Source organism: Orussus abietinus, unplaced genomic scaffold, assembly GCF_000612105.2.
Source record: "Orussus abietinus isolate OABI.00-Male unplaced genomic scaffold, Oabi_2.0 scaffold27, whole genome shotgun sequence".
In the NCBI taxonomy this organism is placed as follows: Eukaryota; Metazoa; Arthropoda; class Insecta; order Hymenoptera; family Orussidae; genus Orussus; species Orussus abietinus.
The window spans coordinates 1-19,007 of NW_019394254.1; the positions used below are offsets into that span (position 1 = coordinate 1).

Below are 19,007 nucleotides of genomic sequence, written 5' to 3' on the forward strand. Positions count from 1 at the left end.
ATGGTATTACCATCACGAGTACGTGAGCCGCCAACGGGGCGACTGGCAAATGGTACCGCCATCGCGAGTGCGCGAGCTCCTATCAGAAATTCGTTACGCTGCCCTTGGGGGCAAAACACGGTGAAAGCTAACGTACGAAAGCAGAGGGCAGCACAGAATGCGATCACACGATCCTGCCCGTAAGTAATATCCCAACTCATCTCTCTGTCTATGAACTAACCCAGATAATCAGGGAGAAACTGCATCGTCGATAAACTCGTATGGCACGATGCTCGCCCAGGGGTGGGGTGACACTGCCAGAGATGAGTTGAGTCCGACACCGTTTCACGAAATACAGTACAGGAATCTCGAAGAGAGTTATGCACCGAGCAGAGATGAGTTATATCGTCCGCGAGTCTCCCGGGTGGAGGGCAGATGGCGCCAGACGTAAGTACGTGCAGAGATGAGTTGGGTACGCACTTGCCGATTTGTGGAAACCGTGGCGGCGGCCTCGAAGTCGCAAAGAGACGGGCCGGACGCGCTGGCCTCCCGTTCCAGGAGCGAATGGCGTGCCATTAGGCGCGTGGGAACGGACGAACCCGCTCCGCATTGTGAGCGACGTCCGGTCATTATAGAAAGAATCCCCTTTGTCCGCAAATTCAGGAGTTCCTTTAAAAAACCTTCGCGAAATCGCTCGTAATTTGCTTCTCGCGCTTCGGAGGGATTTCTCGACTCCTGGCAGGATTTCCTTTCGCCGCGTAGTGGTTTTCGATTGAAATACGACTCAAACGGGGCATCGACTGTTAAAATAGGAGCACTTTATTCCACCCCGAAGGAGTCCATCGACCCTCGAACGAGAACTGTCGTTTATCGTATATTTATATTGCAACATAAAATTTGTACAAATAATAATCCATCGTAATAAAGTCGTAATTAATAATAGGCAATAATTAATATATCATCTCGGGGGGGGGTTGGATATATATTACAAGTCCGGGACGCGGGTCCCGCTGAAAGGGGTTAACCTCACCCGTCGTCGAGGAGAGGGAGGGATTTCTCCCGGGAAATAGCCTAATATTTACTCTACTTCCTCTCGCGCGCTCTCTCCTCTCTCGCTCCCCTTCTCCGTCTCTCGGTTTCGAGAAAAGACCCCGCCATTAAATATCTACGCGTAGGTCTTAGGCGCGCCGTGAAACCTCCCTCTTGCATCCCTGTATATATGTACATCGTGTAACGCCTCCGCGCGCTCTTTTATACAAGGGAGAGAGGCGACGCCATCTTGCCGACGCTCGATTAAGTACGCGGGGCCTCGAACGGGTGCTCGCCTAAGTGTTGGCCCGTGATATACCATCGCGCCAAAGTCGTCCCGTAATGTAAAAATATTTTTCAACTAACTCTCTCTGGCCGCTCGCTTCCGTGCCCCCGCCCCCCGGGCCGCTCGGCGGCAAGAGCCGTCGCGACGACGTCTCGCGGACTTCCGGTTTCCGGGAGTCCGAGACAACCGAGCAATCCGAGGGTTTCCGAAGTCGGCAAAAGGCACCCCTCTCCGCGTCTCGCAATTTTGCTCTCGGTTCCGATTCCGACGTCGCGATCGACTCCCGAGCGCGAGCTTCGAGGGGAGGAACGCCTTCCGCCCGATCGCTCTCCGACACGGCACTCGGAGATGCTCGGCCCTGCGCGCAAAATGAGATCACAATAGCGATCGACCGAAGGTGGCCCGTCTCAGCGATCGAGGTTCGATCCGCCGAGAGACTCGAGCACGGCGTCCGCGACCAATAGCTTCGCCTTTCTCGGGCCGAAGTCGGTGGAGGTTCTGGGGTAGAGGACGCGAGACGACGTAATTGTCCCAATCGTCTCGAAACCGCTCGCCCGCAAAAGTGTCCGGAGCTCTTCTCCGAGTCTAGGCGCTTGGACGGTCCCGACGAGGGAGAGACATCGAGTCGTACGTCCGTCCTCTCGGATTTTTAACGAGACGTTCAACGATCGCGCGCGCCACGACGAATCGTCTTTAAGTACTCCGTGCTGTCTTATTTATAACGCGAAACTTTGCAACCTCCGCGATTATCGTACGTCCTACGGTCATCCGGTGGAAAGAAAAACGACGACAGCCTCCCTTCGACGATACGCGACCCAGGGGAAACCTGATTTGCCGAACCCCTTCGAAATCGATACGCGAGGTATCCCCCCCCCCCCCCGAGAGGAGAGACGTTCGCGATGAATCCGTCGGGATCGTCGGTGAATTATTTATATCCTAGGTGTATAGACATAGGTACGAGAACACATTGAGCGTCGATCCGTAAAGTACGTTACTTGAGTCGCTGCCTCTAATCGCTTATTGCTACCTATTTACACAGAATACATTCTTAGAAAAAGACTTATCGCGAACGTCGCACTTGGGAAAAAGCATTCGATTCGACCTTCTCGATGTCCTACGATCGACCGCGCGAAATTAGCCGGAACATCGACTACGACAAAATCAAATATCTGACCTGCTTCCACTGATCGAAGTTAATCAAACGGTCTATTCGCGATGCCTCGAAAAACGGTTCGTCAAGGCCTCGCAATTAAACTCGATCTTGTCAAATGAGATTAGACTTAACGGACGAAGGGATCCGAAACCCGAAGGATTTTTGGATGAAGTGGAAAGTACCTTCCGGTCGAATAAAAAAATGAAAAGACGAATCGCAAATGCTTTTCCCGGGATCTCAAGCACTCGGGCGCCTTCGGCCCGAGGTGTCGCGATTTCATCGCCTAAAACTTTTACGAGTCGCGTTCTAGGTACAACGTGTCGCGATCCATGGGTCATCGACGAAAAAAACGTCGACCGTTTCGCCAGGTCGCGCGCCATCGCCGGAGACGACTCGGGGCGACGTCGGCTATGGCTATAAAAGTAGAAAAACCCGACAGTGTCCGCCGACTCGTCCAGTCTCGTTGGTAGGAAATACAATGATCGTTTACGGCGCCCGAGGAAAATTTGAGCCTATCGTGGCAGTTGACCGAGTCGCGCGGCCAAGCCAGCGAAGCTACCTTTGAAAATACTCGGGAGAAACGTTCCCGAAACCGTTTCTTACCCGACCACCCGCCAGGCGAGGCGGTCGGTCCGCCTTATCGTTAGACGCGATCGCGGAACGATAAAGGTCCTAGAGGGAAAGCACTCTCGGTGGGTGCCGACGAGAGGCCTCTTCGAGGAACCTCGTCCGGTCTCACAGCTGTTCGGACAGGATGATCACCCGCAGGGTCTGAATGTTCTCGTTGTGGAGCAACTTGTTGGGCGCCTTGAAGGAAATCCTGGCCTCCTCCAGGCTCTCGACGGTCGGGTGCTCGCAGCCCTCGGCCTCGGCCCTTTCGCCCCGGGGGACTTCCGGCGGGACCGAGCTCCCCTCGGGTGGCTCGTGGGCCTCGACGACGTCGGGGATGCTCGCGGCACCGAGCCCCGTGCCGAGGACCAACGGCGACTCGGTGCGGGGTCTGGAGGGCAAATGCTCCTTTCCGACGGCTCCGGGATCGATCGGGACGAACCTGGCGCCGTCTTCGACCTCGACCGCCGAGGCGTTCTCTCGTCCGCCGAGGGAACGCCTCCAAAGGCCCGAAGGGTGTCCGGAGCCGGGCCCCCTGGGACTCGGGGTCCGATCCGCGTTCTCCTCCGTCCCGATGGGTCGTCTCGCCTCCTGGTGGTCGGGCAGCTCCGGCACCGCCTCCAACAGGCCCGATCGGTCGACGCGCCTCGTCAGAGTCGCCGTCGAACCCGCCTCCTTCGCCGACCCGAGTTGACGGTGCCTGGACCGTCGTCCGGGATCCGCGTCCGAGACCTCTAGCAGGCCGGATCGGTCCACCCGCCGACGGTCCAGGTCCGCCTCGGTGGGAGTGGCCGCCCTTCGCGGGCGATGGACTTGCCGAAGAGTTCCCGGTGGCACGTCGGGCTCGTACGCGCGGTAGGCCTGATTCACGGGGTTCTCGATCACTATCTCCATGCGATGATGGCCCGGGGCCTGCTGGGGCCGCGGAGGGTACTGGGGGGCCTGCTGCTATAGCCACGTGGTCCGCGTCTTTCCGGCACGCGGGCCGGATGGCTGGTCTCAGACGATTATCTCGCGGATGATCCGCCGGCCGCGGCTGTTGGGGGTCGAGTACCCGGATTCCAGGCTCTCGTCGTAGGACAGGCTCACCTGCTGCGGCGGCTTCGCGTCTTCGTCGTAGCCCTCCTGGTACGGCAGCCCGGACACGTCGTACGGGGAATCTGCAACATCGAGATCGGACGTCCACGGACCGTTCGCAAAATTGAAAATCCGACCACCGTCGTCGGAGCGAGAGAGACCCCGAGACGGTGACAGAGACAGAGAGAAAGAGGGTGCCGACTACCGACCAACGTGTTTCTGGGACTTGACCACCGCGGCGAAGGGCTCCGAGCAGAACTGCTGCCGGCTGAGGTTGTGGCTCTCCCTGTAGTCGTCCCTCTGCGGCATATAGTGCGGATGGGCCGGGTAGTCGCTCTCGGTGGTGGCGTATCCTCCCATGTCGTAGGGCGGATTCGCCCCGTTAGCCGCGGCCGACTTCATCTGCCATATCGAGTCCTGCGAGTTGACGGATCCGCCGTTGTTCGAGTTGCTGTAGCTGTTGTCCATGTAGCCCATGTTGACACCTGCGGACGCATCGGAAGAGCGAGACTTAGAGGAAGCCGCGAGACGGATTCTCGAGAGGGGACGTTGCCAAACGTGCCATTTTCCGCTTTTCTCGAAAACTACCCCGAGAGGCCGAGCCAAATTTTGTTAAGCATCCTCCGAGAGGACCCGCGCGTAACTCCGGAATGGAATGATTCGTTTTCACCTGGGGCTGCCGATCGACTCCCGAACAATTTCCTCGATGCGCGAACCGTTTCTCTGGGCGGCCGAGCACGCGTCTCGCCGTTTTAATTTGGAAAATTGGCGAGTAACCAACGAGTCGGCAAAGTCCCCCTCCCTTGAAAGCAGGACGCGATCCTCGTTAAACGGGTTAATTGAGTTAGCGAAGGAGAGCGCGGTCTTCGAATCCCGCGGAGGTCTTACTCCCTCCCCGCGCGACCGACCGTTAGCGGGGATCCGACTCGCCGACAGGGGCGAGCAATTAAACCTGCTATCGAATTTCAGGCTAATCGATTCGATGCAACTTTCTGATTAACCGGCGAAAAAAAAATTGTCGACTCGTTATCGGGCAGGCGGGGGACCGTTAAAGTTCTTCCCGGTCTCGGGGTAATTAGTGTCGACGTAATTCATTCGTTGCGCTCGGCAAAAGAATCGGTCTCTCTCCGAGAGATACGACCGAGATAGCGAACCTTAACTTTCGCATTGTCCGTTTAAACGGCTAATAATTACGGGGCACCAACAGGTGCGCAGGTAACCATCCTGACCGAAACCCGCGGAAGGAAGTAATTACCGCCGGTGACGAATCTCTGGGCCATTGTACGTCCCTGCCCGGCCAATTTACTAATTGAGCATTAACCTTTTTTCGACCGATCGGTCGTTACGGACAATTAGTAGGGCTTAGTAAATTAACCGCGGGGATCGCGATGGAAAATTTTGACGTAAAACTTGGAGACCTCGGGCTGAAATCGTAATCATCGATTCAACCAATTATTGCGATCGCCCGGTAATCGAAAAACCGTCGTAATTCGACTCGATTCAAAGTCAGTGAACCACAAGTACCGAATGTACTAAAATTGACTTTCATTTTTTAACGAATCCCCCGCAATCCCAAGTAATCGGGCACGATCGATAACCGCAAAAACGTAAAACACGATTAATCTTACAGTTATCCCGTCGATGACAGACGTATTAATTACGTGCGATTGGATACCAAGCGCGATAAAGGGCTACTCGAATTATATCATCGGCCACATAATCGATGTAAAACGTGTAACCGAATCGATCAATAGTGCCCTGCAAAACCCGCTGTCCATATTTCGTGTTATCCTACTTGAATCGGAACACCGCCACCCCCGAATCCTGAATCATCGGCGTAATCGAACGTTTCCTGCGATTAAGGACTAATCGAGTTATTTCACCGAATGGTCCAAAACGAAGAGTTCGGTCCCCGACCTCAAAGAAGGATCCAACCCCTGTGTATTTCATATATTCCGGTTAAGCCCATGTATCTCGTCTCGCAGATTCCACGTGAAATATTCCGAGTAATCGGGAGTGAAATGCTTACCGTTAATGTTGTGATTCGCCTGGTGGTATCCATATCCAGGTTGGGCATATGCCGGGGTTTTCGAGTCTTCCAAAGCTAGGGCGTGATCGAGGCTGTGCTCGAGGGCCTTATTTTCCGCGTAGTACGGCGGCGGGGCCTGAGTCTGTTGGCCGTTCGCGGTAACGAGACTCGGTCGAACCCTGAAACAGATACGCGGATGATCCTCCGTTCATTTTCTAGCGAGCCGGAAGGGAGCGGAGAGATCCGAGGTTAGGGCGAGACCAAAATGGCGGGGATAAGCGAGCGTTCATTTCCTTTGCTCTCTTTTTCGGAAGAAGATAAAGAAAGCCCGTGGTACTCGGAAGGGCCGTCGCGACGAGGACGAGGGACTTACGTTTCACGTCTTGGAAGCGACCTAGAACTTGGACGAGATTGGTCGGTGCTCGCGATCGAATCCTAAAGAACCGGATTAAAAGGAAATCACGGAAAACGCGGGAACGCGGCTCCAAACGGTATCCACTGGCGCTTTCCTGCTACCGACAGGAATTCCATTCGATTCCGCCAACGGCCCAACGGAATTGCGCTTGGCGATTGGCCACTGCTTCGTTCCGTTCCGATTCCGCTTCGCGGAACCTCGGCGGGGTCGCGACCTTGCGAACGAGCGAAAGGGATGAACGCTCCCAGGCGGGAAATGCGTTGGAGAGACGTGGATACAATGGGAATTCGTTCCGGATACCGATTATCGGGGAATCGTCGAAGAGTTCGGGACCGCTGACTTGTACCGGAAAACGACTTACGCGTTGGTGTCCATCTCGTAATCCTTGGCCTTGGCCGCGTGTTTCCGGCGGCAACGACAGAAGAGCAGAAGCAACGCCGCGAAAAGGAGGAAAACTGCCCCACTGACCACCAGGGCGATCAGGGTAGGCGTCGCCAGGGCTCCCGCCTGAGCGATGTAAGAAGGCCCGACTGAAAATAGACAAATTTTAGCGACGACTTCCAAGGTCTCAGGTTTCGAAGACTCTCCTCGGTTAATCGACGCATCTGGCTACGGACGGCAATTTGCCCAGGTGTTTCTCGTTCAGAGAGCGAGATCATTCGCTTGCTCAACCGTACCGAGAACGCGGCATCGAGACCCGCCGAAGCGTCTCGCTGGCATTGTCGATATCGACCGATTCCGTTCAAACTTTGTCGAATTCAATTTATAGTCGGACCCGAGGCGTCTTCCGCGAGACAAAGCCATCGGTGAAAATAATAAAAACGCTCACTTTCGGTATCGGTGTACTCTCCGCATTTCTGGCGGTCTGCCTTGAGGCAGAGCCTGACTCGAATACGCGGTTCCGAGTCGGAGCCGTCGACGTCCAGGATTCCCTCTCTGGGCGTGGGGGCGCCTCCCAGACCCTCGAGGGGCCACTCGTCGACGATCTTCCAGGAGTCGTCGGAGCCGTCGGCTCTTTCGATGGAGGCCACGAGGGCTAGACAGGTGGTACCGACGTTGACGACGAGGATTCCGCTCTCGGGGTCGTAGCTGGCTCGCATGGGTGCAGGGATCTTGGCGATGCCGGTGGTGGCCGTCACCTCGTCGGAGTAGTCCGAGTGGTTCTTGGTGTTGTAGACCTTGACTTTAAACGTATAGGTTTGGTGTTGCTCGAGGCCGGTGACGTTACAGGGGTTGGACAACCTGCAGTCCAGCTCCAACCACTGGCCCGGCGGAGACCTCGGTGGAGCGCAATCCGAGGCCACGATTTCATCGGCGGTACCACTGGACGGGACTTTTCGGTACGAGACAAAGTACTTGGTGATCGAGAGTCCCCCGTCGAATCCTAGCTGCCAGGCCAGAGTCACGTGGGTAGGCCCCACGTCCGTTGCCGTAATTCTCGTTGGCCTTTCCGGTGCACCCTTTGGCTGTAGTCGGATCGTGGAGACTATTCCTCCTTGGCCGTTGGCCACTCGGCAGCTGTAGTCACCGTAGTCGGAGGGCCTGATGTCCGTGATCCTCAACACGGACGTGTAGACGTCGTAGTTGTCGGTGTTGGTGGAAATCTCGTAATGGCCTTCGCTCGAGGAGCCCTGAAGAGGTGCCGAGTTGGTTCCGAAACTCCACTGGAATTCGGGCTTCGGCCAGGCCTGGACTCTACAGGTCACGTTGGCCGTTTCTCGCAAATTATAGGCGACCTTGTCGTGCTCGTGCAGAACTATGGGCGCGTGCTCCACCTTCAGCATCATCGTCGACTCGACCTTCTTCGCCTCGTTCTCGAAGACACAGGTGTACCTGCCCCGATCGCTGGCCACGATCTTGTCGGTCTCGGGACGCTCGTGGCCGATGAAGCTCAAAGTCGAATTGACCGTGACCACGCTTCCGTGGCCCTCGGTAACGGTGGTGCTGACCTCGTAGAGACTGGCTCCCGCGGTAAGCTCTTCGTCGTCCTTCAGCCAGCTTACGGTGGGCCTCGGCTTGCCCTGGGCCACGCAGGAGACCAAGAAGGAAGATTCGCCGACCCTGAAATCGAGTTCGAGAAATCGAATTACGAGATGAAATTTAACCTCGACCCGGTCGTCCTCGCTTCGATCGAAAAATAGCCTCGCCTGCGGATACTCCGCTCGACGCCCAACGATCCGAGTGAAAAATCGAGTACTCACTTTCTGGTGACGTGAGGCTGCAGCTTGGTCAAGATCTTGGGTGGCTGGTGAACGGTCAGTCGGACCGCGGCTGGCTCCCCGTTGCCGATTTCGTTCATGGCGTGGCACTTGTAGGTGCCCTCGCTTCCCAGGTGAACGGAGTCGATGACGTACCGCGGACCGGAAGCCTCCCCGGAGCTTCCCAAGACCGTCGTGGTCCCGCCGTCGTCCTCCTTGGACCAGTTGTACTGTGGCTCCGGGTAGCCGGCGGGATTGGCCATGCAGGTGAGGATGACGCTGGACCCTTCGACGGCCACTGGCGAATCCGGCGTTATCCTGGCCGGGCCCGGTCTGTGACGAATTCGGATCGTGACCTTGGCCGAGGCGGAGTAATTCCTCTCCGCCCCGGATCCGCTGGGGTGAACGGAGTTGACCGCTCGACAGGTGTAATTCCCGGCGTGGTCGGCGGTGACCCGGTCCAGCCGGAGGATGTGTCCGGACTGACGGAACTCGGGTCTGCCTTCCCGAGTCCACTCGATGACCGAAGGCGGGGGGTTCGCCGAGACGTTGCAGTGGATCCTGAGGGAGTCCTCGACCTCGGCCTCTCGGACGCTGCTGCCCTCCACGGTGACCGTAGGCGGGTAAAGGACGTCCAAGAAGAGGAAGCTCTCCCCGACGCGGCCCAGGCCGTTGTCCGCCTGGCAGGTGTACCTGCCGGCGTCCTGAAGGGTCACCTTGCGAATCGCGTGGTGGAACGAGGTGGCCACGAAGCTATCGTCCTTCATCCACTTGACCTGGGTCACCGCCGGCTTCGCGTCGACGTCGCACACGAGGGTGGCCGTGCCGTTGGCCACGACCCTGAGGGGGTTCTGAGGGCCCACCGTCACCCTGGGGAAGTAGCTGACGTCCAAGGCCACGGTGGCATTCAGGGTCTGGCCCTTGGGCATGGCCCGGTTCCTCACGACGCAGCGGAAGGTCGCCTGGTCGTCCTCCTTCCTCGGCACGATCGCCAAGCTTTTCCCCGAGTGCAGGACGCCGGTGCCGGTGCCCCGGTACCACGTCACCTCGGGCTCCGGACTGCCCCCGTTCGTGTCGCAGCGGAGCTCCAACTTTTGGCCCTCCGTGGCCAGCGCGGAGGTGGGCGAAATGGTCGGCGGCCCTGGGGCTCGCAGCACGGTCAAGGTCACCACCTCGTAATGGAGGCTGTCGCCCGTGCCGCTGACCTTGACGTTGCACTTGAACTTGCCGTTGTCCCGCTCGTACGAGACATTGCGGATCTGCAGATCGTACCGGCCCTCGGTCAGGTTCATGTTGACCTCGTAGTCCGAGGACAGCGAGACCGTGCCCACCGCCGCGTTGTCGTGCTTCGTCACGGTGTCCATCAGCCAGAAGAAGGTGGCCTCCCGGTTCGGGGGCGGGAACCGGCATTTAAGCAGGATCGTCGAGCCCTCGTGCGTGTCCAGCTGCTTCTCCATCGCCCTCGCTCTGGCCAGAGCTGAAACGATCGGAATTAGGTTACTCTTGGCGGCAACGAACGGTTCGCTTGGCCCGACGATTTAAAGGGTCCCGGACGTTACGGCTCTTCGCGTATCGACCCGCGTTCCCTCGAGGCGCAAGAAAAAGTCTCGTTTCGAGGGGATCGGGTCGGGATCGAGTTGGACCGAGTTGGGTCGGGTCGGGTCGGGTCGGGTCGGGTCGGGTCGGGTCGAGAGGAGGCGGTGGCGAAAACTCGTCCCCTCTTGCCACCGCGCCGATGTAATGGACCCGCACAGGGAGAAGGGATCGTATCGATTAAACTATGACGGTATTTCTTATTTATATCCCACAGTTACTGTATGAAATTATCGTCCGGGAGTGGCTATAGAACTCGCCTTGGCGCGTGCCAGTCCCGGCAAATTTACGCTCGACCTCGTCCAGCCCCTTCCGCGGGGTAGCGAGGCCGGACTGCCCCTACCCGATCGGGTTTTCGAGCGTGGTGGACAAATCGGGCAAATCGACGGCGAACGTGGCGAGGTAAACGTTCGGAAATCGCTGACTTACTTTACGGCACCCTCCGACGTCGTCCCTTATCCCGAAAACCGTGCCTCTTTCAACCTTCGCCCAGCCCGCCTCCGAGATGACGCGGACCTTTGCGCTTCCAATTCGAACTAGGGACGGGTCGGACCTTTTAACGCCCTCCGTTAAAATCTTGGATGACCTCGTCGTCGAAAACGAATGGTAACGGCCGAGGGGATGCCGGCGGTCGAATCCGGAGGTGGAAGCGCTTCGCAAGAAATTCGAGCCGAACAAGGCCGAGGGCCACCCCTCCGCCCCGCCGCGAGCACGATTTACCTTCAAGAGGGAGTAATACGAGACGAGGTGGTCGGTAAACGCTCGAGTTTCGACCTCCGTCCGGTCGAAATTAAGAAAAGTCACGCGAGGTACCGGCAGAAAAGTCTAAGCAGCGATTTCGACCCGCGCGAACTAAATTTTTTTCGAGTACGGACGTTCGGAACGATTCGCCCATAAATTGATTTCAATCCAAAACGTGAGTCGTTCCGCTACTTGGACCAATTTTTGATCCAACCTAACGTTAAGCGCCGCGTTACGACGCAACGGTCCGCAAACGGTCCGTTACAAGGATGGCTCTTAACGCAACGTAACGAGACAAGCCCGCGCGAGAGAACGAGCGCTCCAGATTCCCGTCGTTGATACGTGCCAACAAGCGGCCATTCATGCATAATTCCCTCCAGCTGCATCCGGCAAAGTAGGAGAGCGAATTAAAAGTAAGGAGAAGAGCCGGGAGTTTCATCTCGGTCTAAGGCGCTTATATAGCCGAAAGGTTCCGTTAATATGCGCACCGCGCATAATTGCATTTACGTATAACGAGGCGCCGCTCTCGCCGCGTTATTCTTTCCCGGGCGGGGCCAAGGGGGACCGGAACTTCGGGGCGCGTGCCCGAACCGTCTTCGGGGCAATTTGCCCGATCCGAGCGCGGTCGGGACTCGTCTCTTCTCCCGCTCGCGGCCGATCCGCGCGATACCGTGCCAGGGTCGTTCCTGCCTCTCTCGGGCCCCACTCGGGCCCCACTCCGGCGCCCTCCGGACCCCGGGCCCCGCCGCGTCCCACCGCGTCCCACCGCGTCCCACCGCGTCCCACCGCGTCCACGCCAAGCGTAACGGTGACCGCGCGTCAGCCTCGCTCGCGCGCTTGCGAAACCGATCGCCGGCCGGGAAGGGAGGATTCCGGTTGTGGGGTCCGCCCTTTGTCGACGCGTTTCCCGGGGAGGCGACGGTGCGCCGTTAAGCGCATTAAAACCTAATCATATAAGCGGCGTACACGTCGGGAATACGGGGCGCACCCGAATCGGGACGTGTGCGGCATCGGGTACTCTGCTTCTCCCTCTCTCTCTCGATCTCGCGAGTCCCGAGTCCTGCCGTCCCTTTCTCTCTCCGCCGCTCGACCTCCGGGACCGCGTCGGTGGAATACATCGCCAACCGGGTATAAAGGATCCACCCGATTCCGTCTCGACGCGATGACGTTTCCCTGACGCCTCGCCGCCCATGAAGGTGTAAAGCGACGAGAGGCAACGAGTTTCGACGACTCCCCGAGGGGAGTAGCCATCCGGGTTAATACGCTCTTTAGCGCAAAATGGCGCGATCGATCAATTACTCGTCCTCTCGCGACTCGTTGCTCCGTAAAACGAGGAAGCCTCGGATCCGACGATGAGCGATGCCGCCGTCTTCCTTTCGCGGGGATCCGAGAAACTTCCCGCCTCGTCGATGGCATCGAACCTCGTCTACGGGCCTTGGTTTCTCCGTTTTCGTCGATTCTCCCGGTTCCGGCGGACGAGGAGTCGAAACAACGGCAACGAAATGGAGATAAGTTTCGCAAGGCGAAACTTGGCCACCGGGGGATCGAGGATGATCGACGTATCCCGGAAAAGGCACCCACCGTGATTCAAATAAATCAAACCCTCTCGATGGGGGCCCTACTGGGATTTACCACGGTCGAATAGAATTCATCCGAACCAAGAGGATTTTCTTTTGCGCGGAATAAACGATAACAGGCTGTAATAAATCGTGACACGTCCTTCGTCACGAGGTTTGATTTATTTGGATAAAAACGTTGCCTTCCCCCCTTCCCCCCCTNAACCTCGCTTTTATTTTTTTATTATTTTTTTTATACGAAATACCTCGTCCCCCGATATTTCACTGCGCGGTTTTTAGGTTCGACCACCGCGGGCGCATCGAAAGAAAAATAATTTCTCTGTCGGACTTCGTCCATCGAAACGCGCGACGTCATCGGTCGCCGACCAACCTCCGCGCCCCGTGGAAACTCGTGGAAATTTTAACGGGAGGGGAATTTAAAACGCGAGCAACGAGTCATTTATTATCCACCTCCGCGATAATCCCGATAATCCCCGACGAATAATCGCGCACGCAAACGCGTTGCGCGGGTCAGGACAAACGTCCCGCCATTACTAATTCACCCTAAGGGGGTCGATTTAGCCGGGCCAAAGCCAGAGGAGGATATTTCACGCTTTCATCCCCCGTTCGAATCCCTTCCCCTTGAACGCCAAGAGAGAGGGAGAGAGAGAGAGAGAGAAAGTAGGGATGACGAAGTGGAGCCAGTTCGAGACCATCGGACGCGTCATCGATCGGCCATCGATCGGCCATCGGTGCGCCAATCCCCGTCCCGTAGCGCGACCAACTTTCCGCTCTCGGGGCTCGATTTCACCGGGTAATCTTCCCGATCACCGAGCGAAACCTACAAAATGATAATTGCTGAACGCCCGACGCATCTCCTTGTGCAGTCCGGGAGACCTCGCGTCGCCGTCGAAACGTGCATAATCGTCCCAAAAGTGGCACGATTTACACGAAGCAAACGAGTCGCGTCGATTGCCGTTAATAACCCGGAGGAACTTTCTCGGGGAGGGTCGCGATGCTGCGTGGCGAGCGAACGGATCCAAGAAAATTGATTTGTTTTTTTCGACCGAGTCGCAGCGTTCGACAAATCGAGCATGAATCCGGAATCGAAGGTAGCGATCGGTAATTGCCCCGGTTTTCGTCGCGTCGGTTCTTTCCTTCGGCCGAGTTTCCGTTTCACCCCGGAGCTCGATTTCACTCGTAATCGCGCCGACTGTCGAACGGAGCCCATAAAGTGATAATTGGCGAGCGTTCGATACCTTCGACGAAGGCGGAAAACTACACCGTTACGGGTATTACGACCGAAGCGGGGTCCCCGTCCAAGTCAGATCAGATCCGTTTTTTCCGCGCGTCGACGGGACCGCGTCCGAAGCACTCCGCGCAAAGGGGAAAGAACCGAGACAAACCAGGAGTCACCGCTCGCGCGATTTTTAATATTTTATTCGCCGTTTCGACGCGCGTGTCGGCTCCTCGAGCCGCAAACCTCCATTTGGTAAAAATCATTTTTTCATGCCTTTCCACCGACATTTCGAGTTTCCGTCGACGCGAGGCATGCAGGCGAAAGGCAAGGTTTTCCGCGTTTGGAAAATTCCCGCGCACCCGTTGCTCGTCGAGACGCGAGAGACCAGGGGGCTTTCCTTTTCCCCGCTTTTCAAGCGGCCCGTTTCGAAACGCCTTCGGGAAGTCCCTCGAAAGAGTCGGGAGTCCCCGATGCCACGTAAGGCGCTTTTCCTTGACAATAAATTCCTCGTTATGGTTTTCATAAACGCGAGATTCCGCCCCCCTGTCGCCCGCGAATCCCTTCGCGCCTCCCGGTATTTCCCGGCGACGAGTCGACTCGAGGAAACCTATTTTTCTGAAAATCCGAAAATCCGGAAAAGGCCGAGCGGCTTTCCCCCCGAATTTAAACAACGGACCGCCGAAGAGGATCGGAACGTCATTCGAGGATTTAGCGACGAAACCCCGTTGTTCTTTCGGATTCGCGGTCTCCCGATCCGAGGAGACGCACCAAGTTCGATTTTTGGCCCGGTGTCGTTAAAGGTATAAAAAATACAACGTCCGGGAGAAATATGGAAATCCCCGATAGCGATGCGACGCACATTTTCCGGCTCCTCGTCGGGTATTTTCATTTCTGCCGGGCGTCCCGACCGCGCTAAAAAAAGACCGAGGGGAAAGAAAGACTAATCAGCCGGGAGCCGCGGCCCGAGCGTTCGGAAGTGCAAAGGAGCTCCGAACCCATACAAAACACGGGCTTATCTCCTCGTTACGGGAGAAAATTGCTAAGTTCGCCGAGTTTCGTCGGAAGACGTCGCCTTACGAGAAACCGCGGGACAAGGAGTTACTTTGCCAACGGACGGCGCCGATCGAGCGGACGAGATCGTTATTTCGCCGAAAGGCCTGCGTTATCGAATTATCCCCCGATTTTTAATAAAGAACATCGCGAAAAGTAGGACGCGGACTTTTCGCCTCGGAATCGGGATCGCCGAATTCGGTGCGTCGAAATCCGTCAAACGAGATGATCGGTCGCTTCGGCGGAGTAACCAATGGCACGTCGTTTTTAGTCAGCGCATGACGAATCGGCGAGCGCTCGGCTCCTTCTGCTGTGATCGAAATGCAAATTAACGTCCATCAATTATAAACGCGAAATACCGCCCATCGATTGCGACCCCCAAACATTCGGGGAGTTCAGCGCGCGTCGAACGACGGGCGCCGTAACTTTGAGGGGATAAGGAAAAATTCGTTCCGGGCGAAAACGGCGAGGCAACGAATCTTGTCGGGGAGCCTTCCGTACCCGCGGGCGCATCCGCGAGCCTCGTCACTAACGGCGCCATTCGCGGCCCGGTCACGTCCGGGCGAAACGCGCGGCGTTAATTCGCCGAGGTATCGTTTTCTCGGCCCCCCGGGCGAGGGGAAGGCGGTGCTCGACGCATAAATCCGCCCTTCCAGGGCCGCTTAGCGAGTCGGTCGTTGCGGCACGACGAGGCGGATTTTCCGGTCCGTTAGGGGAAAATACGACATTCCGCCGGCGCGATCCGAAAAAAGGGACGAACCCCCGTGAGCGACCCCGGGAAACTCGTCGAAGCCTACGGTCGACTCCGGACTTTCCGGACTCTCGCGCGTTTCTCGCTAAGAGTTGCGTCGCGCTCGGAATGACTTCGTTACGAAACTATTCCCACAAAGGTATGCAACGATCGTAAAACTCGCGCGAGTCTTATAGCAATCGCGCCGTCCGGGAACGGATTACGCCGATCGTTTCCACGTTGGCGCGTCGCGAAAGGAAGAGCGGCCGGATTTCGTGATTTCATCGGGAGTTTCGTAACGGAAGCCCGTGGACTTTTTCTTCCGCCGAGTCGGGACGAGCGTCTCGAGGCGTCCTCTTTCGAGAGATCGTCCGACGACTCACGGAGCGATTTCCCCGCGTTCCGCGAGCACGAGTCACGCCGAGGACGAGTTTCCTTTCGAGGCGAACGACGATTATCGGCCACCCATTCGAGAGGTCTCGCCAAATTGGATCGTTACGACCGCGCTTAACGGTCTCGCGGTCAAATTAGGTCTCGACGGGCGCTTCCGTTGCCGTCGTTAACGACACCGCGCGGAGCTTTTAACGCGCCACGAAATTGCATTCCACGGCGAGGTCAGGCCGCTTTTCGGGAATCGCGCCGAATGCGTCATCGTTAACCGTCGGCGTTGCTTCGACGTCCAGTCGAGCGACGTTTAACGGGGCGTCTCTCCGTTGACGCCAGTCCCGGCAATCTTCGGGCTTCCGATTCGAGGAACGACGGTAGAAGTAAGATAACGCGTAAACGCAAATCCCGCGGCCCTCCGCGCTTTCGACCCCCTTCGACCCGAAATCCACCGCGCCCTCGTTCCGCCCCGAGGCCGTTTACGGGCCGCGCAGGGAGTCGCGTCGCCACGTGGTCCCGCCTCCGCCGACCGGCCCTCCTTAAACGTTTCTCTCTCGTTTCGCTCCCGCATCTCTCCGGGCTTTGTTCCCCGCCGGACGAGTCCTCGAGGAGTCTCCGATAAACGCACATTTCCCCCGTCCCCCCACCCCCCCCCCCTTTTCTCTTAATCTCGCCGGTAATGCAAGTTCCAACGTTCCTTGGCCATATATATACGCCGTCCGAGTAAAGCAAATTATAAGATAAGGAAACCTCTCCCCACCGCTTCGCAATTAACGCTTCTCCGAGGCCTGGAAAACGGAAAAGGTGCCCGGGGCCGATTTAAAGCAACCGCGTTCGTTATTCGTCCGCCCTCGTCCTCGGGCTATCGAGAGGTTTCCTCTCTCGTCCGACGGCGTCTCCGCGGGCCGTCGGTCGCGAGGAGGTCGAACGTACCGAGAACGCAGAGCAGCAGCGCCCGGAGGAGTCGACTCGCGCCCATCGGGCCCATCTCGGTGGCCGGGTGCAGGAGCGTCGCTGTCTCTCTCCCTCGCAGGGGACGGGGCGAGTCACTCGCGACCGGTCATCCTCGGCCGGCGGGCCTCACCGGACCGCGGCGGCTCGCATCGGGCTGCCCACTCGCGAGACACTCGGCTCACTCGCGCACTCGGTCGGGCCCGGTCCCTTTGTCTCGCCCTCGGATCGGGAGTGGACGCGAGAGCTCGCGGCTCGGGAGGGGAGCGGGAGGGCCCTCGTCGCCGCGAAGCGAAAGTCGCGACGGGTCGCGATCTACTTCCGTCCGAGGAAACGTGCACGCCTCTCAACGGTCACACGGCAACTGAGCGCTCGGCGCGCTCCGCCGAGCCGCCCCCTCCGTTCTCCTTTCCCCCACCATGGCGCGTCGAGCGTCCGTTCTTTCTTCCGCTCCCCGCCCGCTCCCCGCCCGCTCCCCGCCCGCTCCCCGCCCGCCAACCGCCTGGTGCACCCGTCGGGCGGCCGCGCATACGGACGGTCTCCGTAACTTTATCGTCCAAACGCCCGGTGCGCTTCTAGAATTCGAAATTACGGGAGACGCGGAGGACGCGAAGAAATCCACGGTTTCCGGTCGGACCGAAAGGAACCTCGAGATTCCTTCGGTTTCGCGACTCGGGGGCGGTCGGAGGGCGGTCGAACGAGAATCCGACGAAATCTGCCGAATTCCCCGCGATCCGCGCGGTCCCTCCCCCGCATCCGGGCGCAGGTGTGGACCGAATTCAACGAAAGCGGCCTTCCTCTCCTCCAGCCGCGGGCAGGTACGCGGGCAGGTACGCGGCCAGGTACGCGGCCAGGTACGCGGCCGAGACGCCGACGGTTCGTGCTCGAGCGGACCCGAGGGGAGGGGAACGGTTAGCTTCCCGTCCTCTCCCCCGCCGGCCCGGCAGGTGGTTCTTTCACCTTCGGGCCACGGCTGGATGGCCTCGGGTATCTTCGGGCTCCTTCGGGCGAACGGTCGAGCATTTCCGAAAAAAAATGCACGCGATCGCCTCCCGTCCCGGCGCATCGTAATCGCCGGGCGCGTAACGTAGCGCACGAGGAGCGACCGGCTGGTCCCCTCCACCCGGTGACTCCGCGGCCCGAGTAGCGGCTCCATTTTCTCCGAGACCGCGCGATGCCTCGAGGGCGCCCGCCGAGCTGCGAGATCGGTGGACGGTTTCCCTCGACGAAGGAAAATCCGGAGGGTCCTCGAGGCTCGAATTCCGCATCGATCGTTGGACGATCGAATTTCGAAGCGACGCGCGACCGCCCGCCGTATGGCTCCGGGACTCGGTTCGGTTTCTCGTTGCGCGCGCACGGAGGCCTCGAAGAACCGTTGCCGAGAGCCTCTCTCCCCCCCCCTCTCTCTCCCTCTCTCGGGCCGGGAGGGTTCAGGGACGCGGTTTAAATCGCCCGCGGTGAGAGGCCTCGGGCTCCGAGGGCCGGCGGGGGGAGGGAGCGTTATCCTCGGGGTCAGGGTTAAGCGAGCGCGCCCGCCGCGGCGTCGCGAATCCCTATCGAGCGAGCACCGATCGCTCGTCGACGGGGCGGAAGGTCTCCCGGCGGGGGCGGGCTTCGGGGAACACCTGCCGCCAACTGCCCGGGGACCGGGACGGCGATTTCGGATTTTAACCGACTCGATGCTGTCCCCGGCGGTCCGGAAAAAGGTCGGCCTACCTTTGCGCGTTAACGACGTTAAATGCCCGCGGGACCCTCGAGCGTTAAACGCGTCTCGCTCAAGAGACGCATAAACCGTTTACCTCGAGCCGAACGAATTTTACCCACCTTCGCCGTAACGGGTATTTTTCTCCGCATAACCATAATAATTCTCCCCAACACCTGCCGCTCGTTCGAGACAACCCCGCTTCACCCTCGAACGGCTGAGCGAACATCGCTTTAGCGCGAGCTCTAACGATTAGGGCGATAGATAGCGCGTCCACGCGGACGA

The 19,007-nt window shown here is 58.3% G+C and overlaps 1 protein-coding gene across 2 annotated transcripts in view; it reads right to left on the minus strand.

Moving 5' to 3' along the window:
- Positions 1-777: 777 nt before the first annotated feature.
- Positions 778-19,007, minus strand: part of LOC105694848 (contactin-5) — a 39,872-nt gene continuing 21,642 nt past the window's right edge. Inside the window, exons 1-7 of one of the 2 annotated variants that reach the window (XM_012415928.2) lie at positions 17,003-17,367; positions 8,779-10,252; positions 7,407-8,638; positions 6,939-7,107; positions 6,163-6,341; positions 4,343-4,618; positions 778-4,216 (exon numbers count right to left, since the gene is read on the minus strand). In XM_012415928.2, coding sequence (XP_012271351.1) covers positions 4,056-4,216; positions 4,343-4,618; positions 6,163-6,341; positions 6,939-7,107; positions 7,407-8,638; positions 8,779-10,252; positions 17,003-17,057 — 3,546 coding nt within the window. In that variant the 5' untranslated portion in view covers positions 17,058-17,367 and the 3' untranslated portion in view covers positions 778-4,055. Of the gene's footprint in view, positions 4,217-4,342; positions 4,619-6,162; positions 6,342-6,938; positions 7,108-7,406; positions 8,639-8,778; positions 10,253-17,002; positions 17,368-19,007 lie in introns of those variants that run through there. The other variant, XM_012415929.2, reaches the window with a different exon arrangement.